This window comes from Prunus avium, chromosome 2, assembly GCF_965620075.1.
Source record: "Prunus avium chromosome 2, drPruAviu1.hap1.1, whole genome shotgun sequence".
NCBI lineage: Eukaryota > Viridiplantae > Streptophyta > Magnoliopsida > Rosales > Rosaceae > Prunus > Prunus avium.
In genome coordinates this window covers 33,176,776-33,194,298 of record NC_142285.1, presented here as the reverse complement: position 1 = coordinate 33,194,298, position 17,523 = coordinate 33,176,776, and the positions used below count along the sequence as shown (strand labels likewise).

General features: G+C 37.3%; 4 protein-coding genes and 4 non-coding genes across 10 annotated transcripts; 2 read left to right on the top strand and 6 right to left on the bottom strand.

The window, feature by feature from the left end:
• Positions 1-664: 664 nt before the first annotated feature.
• On the top strand, positions 665-4,201 carry SSE1 (shrunken seed protein (SSE1)). 2 transcript variants are annotated; one of them, XM_021973176.2, is made up of 8 exons: positions 665-1,064; positions 1,713-1,770; positions 2,205-2,421; positions 2,525-2,823; positions 2,902-3,167; positions 3,327-3,394; positions 3,777-3,838; positions 3,962-4,201. In XM_021973176.2, the coding sequence occupies exons 1-8, from the start codon at positions 996-998 to the stop codon at positions 4,021-4,023; spliced, it is 1,101 nt and encodes a 366-aa protein (XP_021828868.1). In that variant the 5' UTR covers positions 665-995; the 3' UTR covers positions 4,024-4,201. The 2 variants fall into 2 exon arrangements, with proteins under 2 accessions (XP_021828868.1, XP_021828869.1); XM_021973177.2 differs by having other exon boundaries at positions 676-1,064; positions 1,713-1,786.
• A 700-nt stretch (positions 4,202-4,901) lies between these two features.
• Positions 4,902-7,230, bottom strand: LOC110769275 (RING-box protein 1a). The gene is made up of 6 exons (XM_021973219.2): positions 7,071-7,230; positions 6,487-6,623; positions 6,326-6,376; positions 6,182-6,241; positions 5,352-5,423; positions 4,902-5,223 (listed from the first exon to the last, which is right to left on the bottom strand). Exons 2-6 carry the CDS (start codon positions 6,614-6,616, stop codon positions 5,186-5,188), a joined length of 351 nt encoding a protein of 116 aa, XP_021828911.1. The 5' UTR covers positions 6,617-6,623; positions 7,071-7,230; the 3' UTR covers positions 4,902-5,185.
• A 698-nt stretch (positions 7,231-7,928) lies between these two features.
• TRNAM-CAU (transfer RNA methionine (anticodon CAU)) lies at positions 7,929-8,000 on the bottom strand. Its single transcript has one exon. It is a non-coding gene; the product is annotated as a tRNA-Met (tRNA).
• Positions 8,001-8,543: 543 nt separating this feature from the next.
• On the bottom strand, positions 8,544-8,615 carry TRNAM-CAU (transfer RNA methionine (anticodon CAU)). The gene has a single exon. It is a non-coding gene; the product is annotated as a tRNA-Met (tRNA).
• A 190-nt stretch (positions 8,616-8,805) lies between these two features.
• On the bottom strand, positions 8,806-8,877 carry TRNAM-CAU (transfer RNA methionine (anticodon CAU)). Its single transcript has one exon. It is a non-coding gene; the product is annotated as a tRNA-Met (tRNA).
• Positions 8,878-9,065: 188 nt separating this feature from the next.
• TRNAM-CAU (transfer RNA methionine (anticodon CAU)) lies at positions 9,066-9,137 on the bottom strand. The gene has a single exon. It is a non-coding gene; the product is annotated as a tRNA-Met (tRNA).
• Positions 9,138-12,777: 3,640 nt separating this feature from the next.
• TCP9 (TCP family transcription factor) lies at positions 12,778-14,761 on the top strand. The gene has a single exon (XM_021973198.2). It carries the CDS (start codon positions 13,083-13,085, stop codon positions 13,971-13,973), a length of 891 nt encoding a protein of 296 aa, XP_021828890.2. The 5' UTR covers positions 12,778-13,082; the 3' UTR covers positions 13,974-14,761.
• Positions 14,762-15,253: 492 nt separating this feature from the next.
• On the bottom strand, positions 15,254-17,235 carry LOC110769274 (Transmembrane proteins 14C). Of its 2 annotated transcripts, none has more exons than XM_021973218.2 (2): positions 16,951-17,235; positions 15,254-16,238 (listed from the first exon to the last, which is right to left on the bottom strand). In XM_021973218.2, the coding sequence occupies exon 2, from the start codon at positions 16,205-16,207 to the stop codon at positions 15,572-15,574; it is 636 nt and encodes a 211-aa protein (XP_021828910.1). In that variant the 5' UTR covers positions 16,208-16,238; positions 16,951-17,235; the 3' UTR covers positions 15,254-15,571. The 2 variants fall into 2 exon arrangements, with proteins under 2 accessions (XP_021828910.1, XP_021828909.1); XM_021973217.2 differs by having other exon boundaries at positions 15,254-16,229; positions 16,951-17,234.
• Positions 17,236-17,523: the final 288 nt, after the last annotated feature.

Sequence of the window (17,523 nt, the reverse complement as noted above, 5' to 3'; positions counted from 1 at the left end):
AACTCGAGTGAAAGGGGCATGCATGTTACTTTGCCCTACTATTTTGTACTCTTATATAAATTTAATACATAAGTGAGTCAACTAAATGAGTGCATGATTGACTTTTAAAAGCATAAGTGGGAATAACATTATTCTTTAGGGTTTTTAACTGCAATGGTGAACTGCTACCATACTTTTATTTGGATCCTCCAACTCGTTTTTGAGTGATTTTGATTCTTCAAGTCTTGCACGTGTTCCAATTTAGGTCTTAAAATTACCAAACATTATTGGTACTTCTGTTTTTTGGTGGGGAATGGGCTTAATATTTTGATCATCAAAACTACCAAAAATTTCTTTAAATTGTCGGTAACACGAAACGAAAACACCTCACCCTGATCGTTTCCGTCTGATTTCCTAGATCCTATGGTCCTGCGCTTACGAATGCATTCATTGGGGTGAGCAAAACCCATCTTCAATTTATTTGATTATCTTGTAACTGAAATATATATATATATATATATATATATATATATATATATATTATTATTTTATTATCTGCTATGCAGCCTATAATCTTTATCAGTCCATGAGATCTCAGCCACAGAAATGGGAGAGACACCATCAGATCCACACCGTCCAGCTGTCTACTGTATGAAGTATATACACATAATTCGTGTAGGCCAACATTAAACCCTTTAAATTCCATCAGTAGCGGAGAAATCTGACCCAATCAACGGTCCAGGTAAATCTAACCATTTTTCAGCATAAACTGAAAATCCACACCTCATGGAGACCTCACTCTGTGCATTTTGCAACTTCGCATCAGCATTCGGCAGCTGAGAAAGTCCAAAATTACCTAAAAGGGCTTCTCTCTTTGCATCTCTGGTATTCAGGCTCTTGTCTAGAACGCGCAGAGGCTGAGTACGAGGCTTTGTTTAGCGAAGTTTTGGGTTCTACAGTTGGAAAGGTGGAGTTTTTGCATCTGTATTTTGGTTTTCGAGAGAGATTGGTGGGCTATGGAGGCTTATAAGAAGTGGGTTAGGGAGAACAAGGATTATGTGCACTCGTTGGAGTCTCTGGCCAATGTGAGCTATCTCAATTTCTATAAATTTCACTACTTTATTACTTGATGATTATCAATTTATGTGAGTTTATCGGCATACGGTTCGCTTTTTCTTGTTTATTGGTTTGTCTATGCCGTTTGGTTAACTGGGTTTTTTTCGGTGAAATGGTTAACTGGGTTTCCAATGATCTTAGACATGGAGAAATATGATAAAGGCAATCTTTAATAGTATTGTAAATTTGAATTCAGCGGTAAGTGTTAACTGATATGCTGTTGACAATTTTTTTTTTCCCTTTAAAGACATGGCTGTTGACAATTGACATGTATACTTTTTTAATAAACAAAATAATAATTTGCTGAAGCAATTGATTGACACATATACTTTGGAATCGGTGCTTATGCGTATACTTTCGGAGTCTCGGGCTAATGTAGTTCATTAAGAAGAATCACTCGCAATTATTTTGTACTCCTGTATAGTCTTTTGTATTGTTAATTTTACTGTCTGTCCTTTTTGGTTTTCTTCTTCTTCTTTTTTATATTATCCATGTGTGGGTTTTCTTTATCAGCAATGGTAACTCATAATTGGATAAAATTCATGGAATGACTGCCCTTCAGTTGTGTTATATTTTAAAATTTTGTTATCTTATCTGAATGTTGAAAATTTGTACAGGGATTCACATGGCTTCTCCCCGAACGGTTTTCTGAGTCAGAGATAGGACCAGAAGCAGGTTTTTTGAAATTTTGGTAACATTTGGCTACTTCTTGTTATAGCTTAGAAATTGGCAGGGATTCTTTCTTTTACATAGTAATTATATGATTTTCTCTGGAGTAATTATAACTTTATAAAAGTAACTTTGGTTGCTAAAATGAATGAAAGTTATCAAAATTTACAACAAAAAAAGAATTTGAAATTCACACGTAATGAACAATCTTAGATTTTTAGGAGACTTATGATGAGAGCAGGTCGTTTGCTTTTCTGTTTTCTGAATAATGAACAATCTTGACATCATATTTAAATTTTCTAACATTATCTTGTCAATTGAATAAAATATAACTAATGTATCATTCTGATTTGTACTTTTCTTGACCGTGCATGTGTTTGTAAATACATATCAATGCAATGAAGAAATTGGTAATTTTTGGTTTAATATGACTTCTGCAGTAACTGCTCTCTTTGGAGTAATAACTGCTATCAATGAACATATCATCAAAACAGCTACGCCTCCAATGCATTTTGGCTCTGCTGAGCGTTATTCTTTTCCTTATGCATTGTGTATATCTGCACTAAAGGACTTGGAAACGTTGGTTGAAGTTGTGGCTCAACAGTATTTTGGTGATGAGAAAAAATGGAATTTCATTGCTGCTACGGAGGCTATCAAGTAAGGATCATTTGTTACTTAGCATAATCACTCATTATTTTCAAGCATTTATGGTGTGTAGTTTTCTGTTCATTGACTCATTATGGATTTCATTATTTATCAGGGTGCTAGTTAGGTTAGCTTTATTCCGGAACAGTGGATATAAGATGCTTCTGCATGGAGGAGAGACACCAAATGATGAAAAGCATTTGGCTGCATCAACTCCTCAACGTAATGGTTTTACAAAGCCTGGAGGGCATCTTGGGCCTATGTACTTAAGAAATAATAATGGACAGGACGCATGGAATTTAGAAGGAAGAGCACTATCTGCACTGAGTAGGTTTGGAGAGAATGCTAGGATGGTTTCAGAACCAGTATGGTTGCGTAGAGTTCAACACCAGCATGCAATTATGGAGCCTCCAAGTAACAATTAATATATAATTTACAGACTGGGTAGCATATGTAATTACAACATTTAATATTGATATTGTTTTCTTACAGCTCCAGTGGTTAATAGGCTGACTCTTTCAACCATATTGTCCGAAAAGGGTCTTCATGGGGCGTTTTATTTGATTGGGGAAGCGCTATTTATAACCAGACCACTTATCTATGTTTTATTTATTCGAAAATATGGAGTTCGCTCATGGATTCCTTGGTTTCTTTCACTGGCTGTGGACTTCACTGGGATGGGCATTCTTTCACGAAGTACTTCGTCAAGGGGTGGTACCGAGCAGCAGTTTCATCTTTCTGACTCTGAAAAGAATGAGGTTAGGCTTTCCAAAATTCTTACCTAGTAGACCTTGAGAACCTGGCTTATTTACTTAAGTGTACTAATCTGTCATCTTTAAAATTAGTCCCTTTGTCAGTATTTAGTCTGTCATCACAACTGGTTATGAATAGCTCTTTATAATATGGCATGGATGCAGGTTAAAAGACGAAAGATGTTATGGGCACTTTACCTCATGAGAGATCCATTTTTTAGCAAGTATACCAGGTAATGCTGAATTTCAGAATGTAGGTTTAAATTGCCACCCTTCAAACCACTAACCCCACACACATGTTTTTCCTACCCTCACAAATTTTCTTTCAAAAAACAAAGTATGACTCGGTCTACCTGGGAGTCAGGACCATCTTCATGGGCCATGGGAGCAGTTATGGCAGTATTTGGGCAATTCATTTTTTTCTTAAAGGGTTGTCTTAAGTAATTTTGTAAAAAGACAAACTTATAATTAAATATTTTAAAATAGGGGTTTGGTTAAGTAAAGTGTTATGTGACAACAGCGCCACTACTATGAATTAAATTTAATAATAGGTTGCTAATTTTCTAAGGAAGAATAATTCATTTGTCTGGTTACTTCTGTTGTCAAACATTTCAGGCAAAAACTCGAAAGCACCGAGAAAGTGTTGGAACATGTTCCTATTGTTGGGTTTCTTACAGGTTGGTTTACTTTTTTTTTCCTTTTTCCTTTTCATTTTATGTTGCCTTACTGCTTTTTTCAAGCCGAGTTTGTGATGTATTCATGATCTGATCTTTAGAAAACAAAATCTTTGGTCTGTGCAGCAAAACTTGTCGAGCTCATTGTAGGAGCTCAGACGAGGTATACTTACATGTCAGGATCATAAGGTGGAGGCTACAATGAGAGTTATGGTTATTAGAGTTTTCACATTTCTTGTAGGTGAAGCAATTCCCCCAGCTGTATGATGTGTTTCTTAAAAACTGACCAATGTGTCAAATAGCTGTATCAAGTCTGTTACATTCTCAAAAATTATAAAGGGAAAAGGTTTTATGTTGTTTTTCAGCTAGTCAATATATTGTGGAAAGTGACGACATGTTAGGTGTCACGCAAGACAGATTGGTGGTTGCTGAGTCTGTTTAGGTTTCTAGTGCTGGGGCTTTGCCCCCCTCTTTCATCAAAATTTTTTGTGTTAAAGTCCGTGTTTAGTTTGATGAACTCATGAAACTTAGAAAACGAGCCCATGTATGGAAAATATATTTGAGTAGAGGTCTTAAATCAAAATGCGGTTCACAAGTCTCGATTGGGAGCTTTCTCAGAGCTGCTTTTTTTAGTAGGGTTCGATTAAGATTAGTTATGCTTTTCTTCATTGTTTCAATTGAAGCCTTCATTTCCATTGTCCCAACATAAGCCTGCTCCTCGCAGGTAGGGAAGAAGCTATCTTACGACAAAGAGATGCACTAGGATCTCATTTTCACTATGCATGCGACCAACAGCAAGATCATGCGTTTTAATTCTGATTGTAAACAAAGATAAAGAGGTTTTAACATTAAACGACATTTTATTCATGTCATTGAGAACAAGAACATGCATTTTAAGCATGCCGTTCGGCAAAACACGCATGCATATCCTTAAGCCAAAAGGTGTGTGTCGTTTTGTCTGAGTCACCAGACTCGACAGAATCAAACATGCGGCAAATGATGCATGGGGTTAAAAATAAATTAAAATCACTAAATCCAAAAGAAAACCATGCCTGCAAAAGAGATATAGTTGAAAATTTATAGTTCATTCTTAATGATAATAACAGGGCAAGGCCATTGTAACTTTTACTGTAGCGAATCCATAATCACGCACTTGAGCAGCTGAATGCTAAACAAAAATATACGGGCTCGGTTGATTTAAAGCTGAGAAGAAAAAAATTAAGCACAAAGAAACGATGATAGACATAGGGGGTTAAGACCCTCCTCAACACCGCCAGAGTAGAAAGTGCGCAGAAGATCCAACACTCGACTAAGTGCATAGAAGATCCTACACTCGACCACATGAAGGTTCTAGTGACCGTACTTCTGAAACTCCCACTCGCTGTTATCTGGGTTAACCAGACAAGCACAACAAAAATTAGGAAATACGACAATGTCGTGCTATAAAGACAGAAGCAGCAGGAAAAGGAAATATAATATAAGAATGGGAAGGAGATGAGAAAGGCATAAATCTTACCCAACGGACACACTTGGCGGGTTTTCAGCCATCGGCTTATGCAATGGAAGTGGAATGCATGGTTACAGACCCCTACAGAGATTCAGACAAAGAAACACCAGATGCTTAATGAAGATGTAGTAAATGTTTGACTCACTAATTTTAGAATAAGTAATGATAACTGAGGTGCCCACACACACAAGAAGACTATCATTACCAACATCTGTTTTGAGCATTAACCCAGATAGATCAAGTAAGATATCAGTGATCAATTTCAAGCAATGATATAGGGTGAATGAGTGCTAAGACTATAAAATTCAGCTTTGAGGACACAGAGAATGCATAAAGAGGAATTCAAGCAAGCTGATATGCTAGAGAAAATATAATGAACAGTTCTGCAATACGACTTCAAGAATCTCCTTTTTTTTTTCTATGAAAAAATCTCCCTTTCAATGAAGTTTTCCATTCTTTTTCTTTATATTTAAGCACCTAACAGAGATACTAACCACACTAAGAAAAAGTCTTAACCACCATCTTTGCATGATCTAAGATACATAATTCTTTCCCTTCCCTCTATTACACTTCAAAGATACAGAATTACAAAGAACAGGCTTGCCAATTATGTAGAATGTATGGGGGTAGAAAACATGATAAATAAAAAACAAGGCAGGTATCCAAGAATTTTATTAAAATATTAAATACTAGTGAACTTTTAAGCTACCTATGAGCCAGATTAATGGTGAAATATCATAAATGTGATTAGCTACCAAGGGCATATCAACTATAGTAGTCTTAAATGATTAGCATACACATAAACTTGAGGAAAGTAGGGTTTGAAAGCTGAAGCATACCCCAAGCAACTGTACACTCCTCACTTGTGGCACTTGCCTGGTTCGCTTGGCACTCGATGCCTACTCACCACCAAACAAAAAATCAATAACTCAATAAAACAATCAAGAAAAATCAAACTATAAAATCAAACGAAAAACACTCACAGAGATCCATGATATGGTTCCTGCAAATGGCACAGTTATCAACCACAATATCTGCATACAACAAAGCAAAACAATCAGTACCCGACTTAAACACCAAGTTACTTAAAATTCTAAACCATGAGGAAATCAGATAAATTAGGGTTAGGGTTTAGAGTGGTTACCCCAAGCCCAGAGAGCTACAGCATTCCACTTCTTGATCTCGAACCGCTTGGGCCTCTTGGTCAAAGGACCAGCGCTGCTCGAAGCCTCGCCTACCGGAACCATTGGCACGTCAGAGTCCAATGTGGCCATGATTTAGCTTCATAATTAGCAAAACAAAAAACTCAAAATTCATCGTATTACATCAAATATCTACATATATGGGCAGCAAGTACACCAAAAAAAGGGGCTTTAACTAACAACATAATTTCAATAATTCAGTAATATTTCGATGCTTAGCCCCAAAATTTCATCAATCACAAAAGTGGAATTCATGAAAGCTCAGTTGCAGATCGGCAGCAAGAAATTAGAACAAAACTATAACCCAAGGTTTCTGGAATCTCATATCATGTTTTAAAGTTGAACAAAAACGATACAGAAAGATGTACAAAAATCACAAGAAACTAGAAACGATCCATTGAAAACAAGAAGAAAATCTTTCTAAACCCAAAAAGAATTTCCAAAACTGGGTAAAACCTTCGACTGAATAAGCATCCCAAACAAAAAATTGAAGAAAAATTGAAAGAAACATGAAAATTTGACGTACCGAATGGTGTGATTGCTAGCTGCAACGAAGCTTTGTTCTCGGTCTACAAGGAGAATCAGAGTTTCTTTAAATGAAATACGAGGGAGAGAGCGAGAGAGAGAAACGCTAATTGAGTTTGCTGGGCTTTTATTTAATTGGGGCGGGTATTATAATTGGGTCGGGTTTTATTCTTCGTGGGTATGAGAATTTCTTGTTTCTTTGTTTTTGTTTTTTAATGAGAGTATTATGTTGACATCCCTCTCATGTGACAACACTATGATGCCATTTAAAGAACATAAGCTTTTATCATAAAAGTTATTAAACAATACAATTTATAGGCGCTTATTTTCCGATGAGAATTTCTGGGGCTTTTGTGACCAAAATTATAATTACCTTTTTTTTAAAATACAAATTTCGAGGGTTTTATAATTATACAGGAGGAGGAGGGGAGTGAAAATTTTATATTTTAGGAGGGTTCAAAACGTAAAACATAACGCTTAAATATATACATTATGTTCACTTATTGTGTAAATTATTAGCTCCAAGAGTACTAGATTGAAATTAGTGGTTTTTCTTTCAAAAATGTAGTTCGATTTTGACAAGTATTGATTAGGGTTAGAGGGCAATAGGGCTTAAGTATAGTAGTGTTTCTTTACATTTGTTACTACACACAATATAAACATGTAAAGGGATTAATTTGATTTTGGGTGGAGGAAGGGGGGCAAGGCCACTTTACGGCCTTAGTGTAGCCTTGGCGTGGTTCCGTCCCCAATAGTGATACATGTTATAAGTGGTGAGTAAAATTTAATTGGTTGGTTGTTAGATAAGAAACCTATATTTTGCGAATACAAAAATAATAATTGGAAGCCACTCTTTTTATATCAGAGCCAGGTTTCGATCCTGGGACCTGTGGGTTATGGGCCCACCACGCTTCCGCTGCGCCACTCTGATTTATTAATATGTTTCTTATTGTAATTCCATTTATATCTTCGAATTCATTAAAAGCACATATCAAGATACCATTTGTTCATCTCATACCTATTCTTTCTCTCTTACCTATTAATGATTACACTTGCCCTCCGTTTGGATGAAGGAATTGAAAATTACAAAGAATTCTAAAATGACAGAATTTAGATTTCCATCATTTTAATTTTTGGCAATTGAAAATTTCAGTGTTTGGATTTATGTATGTCGAATTTTGTAAACGACAAAAATTTGTAAATGGCACTATGAAAATTGTGAAATGACGCCTATTTTGGTGGAAATTAAACTCAGGAATTTGATGCCCCAATTTCCATGACTTTTTCCGCATGTCATTTAATAAATTCCGTGCTTAAGTTGCCAAACAAGGGAATTGTCAATTTCTCCTCTTAAATTCCCGACTTTTAGTTAAATTCCAAGTTATTTTCCCTCATCCAAACGGACCATTGGAGATTGAATTGAAAGTAAAAGGCCTAAAAATACAAAAATAATAATTGGAAGCCACTCTTTTTATATCAGAGCCAGGTTTCGATCCTGGGACCTGTGGGTTATGGGCCCACCACGCTTCCGCTGCGCCACTCTGATTTATTAATATATTTCTTATTGTAATTCCATTTATATCTAAAAATTCATTAAAAACATATGCCGAGATATCATTTGTTAATCTCATACTTATTCTTTCTCTCTTACCTGTTAATGATTACACTTGGAGATTGAATTGAAAGTAAAAGGCCTAAAAATACAAAAAAATAATAATGGGAAGCCACTCTTTTTATATCAGAGCTAGGTTTCGATCCTAGGACCTGTGGGTTATGGGCCCACCACGCTTCCGCTGCGCCACTCTGATTTATTAATATATTTTTTATTGTAATTCCATTTATATATAAAAATTCATTAAAAACACATATCGAGATACCATTTGTTCATCTTGTACTTATTCTTTCTCTCTTACCTGTTAATGATTACACTTGGAGATTGAATTAAAAGTAAAAAGGCCTAAAAATACAATAAAATAATTAAAAGCAACTCGTTTTATATCAGAGCCAGGTTTCGATCCTGGGACCTGTGGGTTATGGGCCCACCACGCTTCCGCTGCGCCACTCTGATTTATTAATATTTTTCTTATTGTAATTCCATTTATATCTAAAAATTCATTAGAAACACGTGTCGAGATACCATTTGTTCATGTGTCTTTTGGCAAGGCTGTAAATGGGGTCCACATATAGCATAACAAGGAAAGGAAAAACATATGGGGCCCTCAAAAAAGAGGGGTCCCCATCTAGAAAGTAAACAGGGACCAGTTTTGAGCAAGTGGGTCTCTCTCAGTCTCAGCCATACCCCATTGTAGCCTACGCAAGCTGTGAGGCCCATCACTAATATTAGTGTAGAGCCGGTGGGTCCCATCCCAGACCGAACCCCAGCGAGCGGCAACTGGTCCTCGTCTTAAGTGCGTGTGCAGTAGGCCCACTTTATAAGAAAACTTTTAGGCCTATGAGGTAAGGTCCACCATAGGTGGTCGGATCCAACGGTTGGATTGACAAATTGGTTGGACCCCACCAGTTTAGAAGATGTTTGCCTACCCATTTCACAGTAATTGTGTGGTTGACAAAAAAAAAAATTGTGATAGTGAATCCCATCGGAGAATTTTTTATTTATTTAAAAAAAACATTTTAATCTATTTCATGCGTCTTAATTTATTAACTATTTTGGGACTACCATGCTTTTCCTCTCATCTTCCTCTCTTTTTCCTTTCCTCTCTACCTCATCCCATTCCCATCCTCTTTGTTTCCCCTCGCTCAGCGTCTCCTTCTTTGGTTCATTGACTAGTCTATGGCGTAAATCTATAATAGATCTATTCTTTTTCGGTGTATTTGCTCTTTTTGCCGAAAAGGAAAGTCGATTGGTGCAAATTTGTTATCTTTCCGTGTTGTCTGACAATGGATTTGATTTTGTGACAACAGTGTTGCAATTCTCATATAGTTATGAATGCAATCCCATAATTTCTTATAATAACTATTTTGGTCTTTTCCTTCTCATTTGAGGGTTAATATTCACACGGTAACACTTGCAAAAACTCATAAATCATAATAAATTAATTTTTTTTTTCACAAGCACTATTGGGAGAGGGGGGCGCTAAACCCATGACCTTAGGTGCATGAGTAAATGCTCTCCATTTGAACCACAAACCCTTTACCATAATAAATTAATGTTAAATTAGGAAAGATAAACTAAAATGGTCAACAATATAAAACACAAGGATGAAATTGATTAAATTCAAAAACGAAAATAAAAGTTTGGAACAAAATACAAGGACAAAAATGATATTGAATCCTTGTGGAATTGGTAGGTCTCTTTAAGCACCAGCATAACAAAGGTGTTTGGTCCACACACGTAGGAATGACCTTGTAGCACATTAATGGGCCATTTTAAATTGGTAACCCCATTAATAAACGCCATTTTCACTAAGTACTACTAATTTTCAACCCTCTTTATGCAGCCATTAGTTTTTGCTACCTTGTTTCTAGCATGTGGCTATTGGACAACCAGCGAGGATTAATATGTGTAACTAACTAATCATAAAATAGGCCTAAACTTCTTTGCAAGTACAATTCGCCTAATCCAAGCACACGAAATGAAAGTGATTGGAATATGTGGTCCAAAAAAGAAATCAAAATGCACTTTATATTTTGATACTGAAGCACAATTTTAATGCGACATGTTGGAAAGTTGTGGTAAGTTAGATGATTCCGCATTAGAGTGACTGGGAAATTGAATACATGAGTAATTGTTCTCAACTACTTGAATTATAAATCAATTATGCAAGGGCGGAACCAGGAATTTTTCAATGAGTGGGCTAACTAAAGTTATTAGCTTAAAATCTAATGATAATTTTTTTTTACTAACAGTTTCTATAGTTTTTCTAGAAATAAAAGTATACATTAAATCATATAAATCACGCTAGTTGTAAACACAAGAAAAAAAAAATCGAATTAGAGCCATATTATTCACGAAAGGGTGATTTTTATTTAGAAAAATGCTTCTCTTTTGGAGATACGTTAACGGAAAAGGATTAAAATTGATGTTTGGGACAAACTTTAACACCAAATACAAATGTGGAAGACCTTTTACTATGACTATTGGTGTTGTGGCATTGGCGAAACCATGAATTTTTAAGCAGATGTGCAATTTTGAAAGGCCAAAAACTTTTTGTAGATTGATCTAAGGCTTTTTACTTAGATTGACCTTAGGTCCCTTCATGCATTCATATCATATATGAAAATTTGTTTTATGTAAAAATATTGACTAAGTATAAAAAATGATTTTTCGGAATAATCATTTTCTCAATATAATTTTTGGCAACTTTTATTCCTTACACATCAAATAGGAAAACTTGATTTTATGGGATTTTAGTATGAAGTATATATTGACTTAATGAGTCATCATTTTTAGCCTAAATCGTATTTTGCACTAAATGAGTAATATAAAAATAAATGAAAGTAAAAGAACAAAGACATTTACTTAAATGCTGAAAATGGAAATAAGATAATCTATACACTTGGAGTGCACCACTACTAGCTAAGTAAAGGGGCAATTTGAAGCACCTACAATAGTTTTTTCGGCTAAGGAATATACTTAATAGGTCCGCCACTATGTGGTAGGATATGCAATTGTATATATAAAAAATTTTGTAGTTTAAAATATTAGGCTATATATGTTTAATTATTTTCTTCCCCAAAACCTTCCCTAGGCTACAACCCAAGGTAGTCCTTGGCCTAGTTCCGCCCCTGCTTACGATGATGCTTACCTTTTTAATTCATGTTTAGTTGCTCATATTCTTTGATGTAACTCCATTTTGATATTGTGAACTCCGTTTTAGGGGGCACCATAAAATATCTTGCTTGAGTTCTGTAGTTTTACCAAGTATCAGCTCCCACAGGTTTTTCTATTTTGTATTTCTTTGTTTTGTATGTCCAAAATAAGGACAATAACATTCCCTTTGTAATACGGAAAAATTAGGGTTGTCTCACTTGTGGATTAACGTGTTTTTTTTAAAATATATGAAATGAATATAGAGTTGGGTCCATGCAGTGTGAGCTATGGCCCTTACTGTGAAATGATAAAGAAAGTTAGCTCATTCATCTCAGGGCATATTCCCTTTCAATGCTTGACTTGGTCCCCTCCTTTTTATATTCCCTTTCATTCGTTTTATTCATTGATTAGAGAGGCAGATGATATCATGCTATATGAAAGATATGACGAAGAAATTTGACTAAAATACGAGTAATTATAGTTCCGTATATGAGCACGTTCACATGATATTATTATTTGTACACATGTTTAATATAAGTGGAAATTTATTAGTATTATACTTTAGGAACGAGAAATATCGACCGTACGATCCACCTACGTCGTTATATTCCGTACAATATAACAAGAAAGAATTAAGAATTAATCTCATAATCCCAATTTTCCTCAAAATGACAGAAAATAAAAGAAAAGAAAATCGTAAGTATAATAAACACTCACAAATTCACAACGTATAGTATTAGTATTACTGTGTGTGTAAACAAAAATAAATAAAAACAGCTTAAACGATTTTATAGTGCATTTCTCATTGGACCCATCACCACCTTTGACTCAACCGAACAGATAAACCCAATTACAATGGGCCCCGCCATGTGTCATCACCTGTGGGTCTAACTTGATATGTGATGGGCAGCGAACCGTAGATTTCTTCCATTTTTTCCTCCTAATAATAACCGTAAAAAATTTAATAATCAAATTACTCTCCCCATCACTCCTCCCATGATATTGATTTGTATATAAATTACAGAGAATATCCTCCTGAACGTGTTGTTTAAGCGCATAGAGAAAACGCTTCATTTTCAAGCTTTCCCTCCAGTCTCTGCGCTCCACTTGAACTCTGAAACTTTTTTTTGTTTTGTCCACAGCGAAATTTTCGTTGTTTCTTTCGAATTTCGAATTTCTTGTGTGATTCTATCTGGGTTTTGCTCCTTCTCAATTGGGTCTTCGTTGATTTTCGGCTTCAACATGACCATGACTGAGAAACGAGAACTTGAACCAGACCAAGCCACAACGTCCGTCGATCTCAGAATCAACGGCGGAGAAGAATCCGACTCAGACGAGCCCGCCGGCCCATCTCAAGCTCTCGTGCTCGCGCCCAAGGACGAGCGGGACGTAGCTATGCCTGTGCCGGTGCACGCGCCGAAGAGAGCGTCGACGAAGGACCGGCACACGAAAGTGGAGGGAAGGGGCCGGAGGATCCGAATGCCCGCCACTTGCGCGGCTCGGATCTTCCAGCTGACCCGGGAGCTAGGGCACAAGTCCGACGGCGAGACCATTCGGTGGCTCTTGGAGCACGCCGAGCCGGCCATCATCGCCGCCACCGGCACCGGAACCGTGCCTGCGATCGCGATGTCCGTGAACGGGGCGCTCAAAATCCCCACGTCCGCTCCGGACCCGAGACCCGGCGAGGACCCGCCCGACAAGAAAAAGCGCAAGCGGAACTCAAACAGCGAGTACGTGGACTTGAACGACGGCGTTTCGGCCTCGGCGGGTTTAGCCCCTTTAACAACGGAACGACATCACCAACAGCCACCGACAGCAGCGGTGCAAGCGGTGGTACCCCAAGGCGTGCTCCCCATGTGGGCCATACCGTCAAACGGCGTCGTTCCCGGAGCTTTCTTCATGGTCCCATCCGCTTCGACCCAGCCTCACATATTTACATTTCCAACCACCGTTGCCGCCGCTCCGTTTATCAACATTTCGGCCCGACCCATATCTTCCTTCGTGGGCCCCAGTTCGGCTTCTGCAACGACCCATATGGCCGCTTCCACTGCCCCTCAGACGCTCAGAGACTTCTCTTTGGAAATTTACGACAAGAAGGAGCTTCAATTCATGTCTGGTTCTTCAAACCATTGACAAGCCAAAAACCCTGAAAACCCCAGAAAGCGTTTTTTCTGGGATTTCAGATTTTGGCGGCGAAATCTTGACGGTTTTTGTACGGCTATCTGCTTAGCTTCGTCTTCCTCAGCGTTGGGTTTTGGGTTTTTTTTTTGGTTATGTTTTTGTTTTTGGACAGGGAAAGGGGGGGCACGTGGTCACGTGAGGGAGGGGTTTAAGGTGATGCACGTGTGAAGTGGGGTTGGATTAGGCGGAGGTGGGGACCACACGGGTGATGGTGGGGTAGAGTGGGTTTTAGGGTTTGTTCTGTGCACCGTGTAAAGGGTGGGTCGCGGGGTGGTGGGTAAGACTTGTGAGAGCTATATTTTTATATAAAACGCGGGGCCTACGTCATCTCAGTGTCCATGTGATGGTGGGAGCGGGGCCCAAGAGTGTGGGGGCCCTCCAGCTGGACCGTTCAAAAGCACCATTACCAAGGCGGCCTTGGCGTGTGGTGGTCCCCATCGAGGTTGGATGGGTCCGATGGAAATGCCGACAGGTGTCGGCTTCGTAGGTGCTCTTTGTTGTAGGGCACCTTCCATCTCCATCAGAAGAATTGTGGGGCCCGTTTAGTGTTTTCCCTTTTCTTTTTTTTTTCTTTTTTCTTTTTTCAAATTTTTGTTTTTGTTTTTGGGGTCGTGGGTGTGCCGAAAATGGAAATGTGACGGTGATGAGGATGAAGATGGGCGCATTAGATGCAACCCCAACTTGGTATTTTACTTTACCAAGAGAATTGTAAATTTACTCTTTAGACCTAATTTTTAACTTCCCGTACCTTTATATTTTTCATATATTATAGCTTAACTTTGCTTGCATGCTTCGTTTCTTGAAAGATTCTACATTATTAGATTAAGGTGGTGCTATAAATCACTGAATTATGTTCAAGAAAAGTTACACAGATTTTATAAGTTTTGATGTGTCTCTTTCTAGGTTTAACTTTTTTATGTCGACGAAAAAAGTTATAAAAATAATAATACTAGAGACACCAACTCATTACACAATCTTTGTCACACTACTACGGTAGTTGCTCTTATAAAAATACATTGAAAAGATGGTTGGTTCCCAAGCCATTAAAAAAGGAAGGGTTTGATTGTGGTTATCATAAACCAAAAGAAGTGCGTGGATTGATATGTGATGAAATTTCATAGAAAAAAATTTAAATTAAAAAACAATGTTTGTTTGGTAACCTTTTGTTCTTTTTAAAATCAAAGAAAGAGAGCTGGGAGAGAGACCACAAGAGAAACAAATCACACTGTAACTTTCCAAATAAACATTTCAAGCCCCTGTTTCACCAAAATAGCAGTGTTCCAAGATAAACAAATCTTTCATGAAACAGAGAAGAAGAAAGACAACCATGTTGATTTAGACCAACAACATAAAAGTACAAAAAAGACATCAGACTCGCTCAAATTTCATGTTGTGTTTCGCCTCACCATAGAAGTTGACCTTTTACGCTCCATTTGAAGTTTAACAGTGACATTATAAGTGAGCAAATTCCTCTATAATTCATATAAACAAAACATTCAGTCATACAAACTTTGTAACCTTTATACCTAATCAGACCTTTAGGCTTTCTATCAAGATGCAACACTTGCAGATGGCTTCAACTTCTTCGGTGGTGGGTTTCCTCCAGACAGGAGGACATATGAATAGAAGCATAACATTGCTGCACTGATGACAGCATAGAAGCCTGTTGGAAATACTTTCTTCGTCAACGAGTAGGTCTGAACGTGCTTCCACAGGAGGACTGCCGCCAAAGCTGCTTGCCCTAGAATGAAGGGTAAACTGGATTTTCCTTGCCTCCAGATCTTCAAGCTGAAGGTACTAAGGGCTAGCAATGCCCCTCCATACAGGACACCGGTGCTCAGAGTGGCAGGATTTCTAGAAAATATGAAACCAATAAGTCCACCACTTAGAACAATCCCGCCAAATGGAATGCCGAAACAGAAATCATGAATCTTGGCCGCTCTTTTCGGTTCAGCAATTTGTTCATCATCTAAAACGGGATCCGACTTTGCTTTTGGTGCATCGCTTGTGTAACTTAAACTAGTCTTGGTCTTGGAACCGCCTTCAAGACTCATAACAGTAGTTGACAAGGACTTGGGACGAAGAATGGTTGGGCAAAGGAGCGAACGTCTGGGGAGGTTGAGGTGGCGATTCATAGCAGAGAAGCATGAGAGCTGCGAAGTCGTTGCTGCTGCCATTGTTCTCATGTTGTTGTTTCGGTTACTAGTTCTGTACCAACTAAATTCAAGTTAATGAAATTTCCCACAGAATTATATCAAATATTTAAAGAAATCATAGAAATTTTATCTGCCATTGTCAATTTCTTCCAAGTCTACATATAAAATGACTTCATTTCGTGGATACAAATCTAAAAATGGGAGAGATCTCGGGTTTTGTCATTGTTGCTCACCATCATGTTACACACATTGCATGCTCAAACTGTCATACAGTAAGATTTTAAAGTCATGCCAGTACCTTGAAATGGCATGAAGCCTAGGCTAGATCAGATAGGATTAAAACTTCTCTTCGACTGGCCAGGATTTGAATCACAAATGATGGTTTTTATTGTTTGTTGAGAAAGCACAATTATACTGTTGGTCAAGTCTAAATCAAGCCCATCTAGTTAAAAATCAAGAAAATCATACAATTTTTTTATTTAAAAAAAAACCAGAAACAATTGTAGGATGTTTCGCTGCATAATATTAATATTAAAGGACAAGAATTAAAAAAAAAAAACCCTGGATTACAAGCAAATTCTTCCAACTCATAAGATGGGCAGCCACCATTGATTCACAACAAGAACAATAACCCAGCAAAAGAAAATTAAAACTACAATTCTCTAAATCCCAGGCACCAAAACACACCAGTAATTTGCACATAATTAAAAGAACTCAGTAAAATTTCCACGCTTGATCCCAAAATTTCAAAAATTACGGAATCTGAATCTTACCTGCAGATGGGCAACGAAGGAATCCAACGGCAGCTACTTCAAGAGTGAGAGAGCTGAGCGATGAGTGAGAGAACGGTGAAGGATCTGGATGTGACGGGGTTGATTAAGACTTGAACAAATCAAGCTTTGGTAGCAATCTTCAGATCAAGCTTTCAGCTTTGACTGGGCATGGCTGCTGACATAAGGAAAGAGAGAGAAGGAATTGGGCGTGTGTATGAGGGCTGATGTTGGTTTTAGGAGGCTTTCGTTTTTTCTTTTTTTGGTCAAAGCTTATTTGGAATATTAATGAGAAGAATTATATAAGGTTAGTTGAATTTTTTTTTGTTGTTGAGAAATTAAGGTTAATTGAATTTAGACCTCATATTTTGAAGAAAAAAAAACTTGCAAATCAACAATATAAATTCAGTAATCTATAAGATTATTGAGTATAACTATCAGACGCTGAGCGGAAAAAAAAAAGGTGTAACTATCAGACAGAAAATAGAAATTAAATATAAAAGTATATTATGAAACACATTTTCACGTTCAGATGAAGAAATCTAAAAATACTAAGGAATTTATAAATGATAAAAT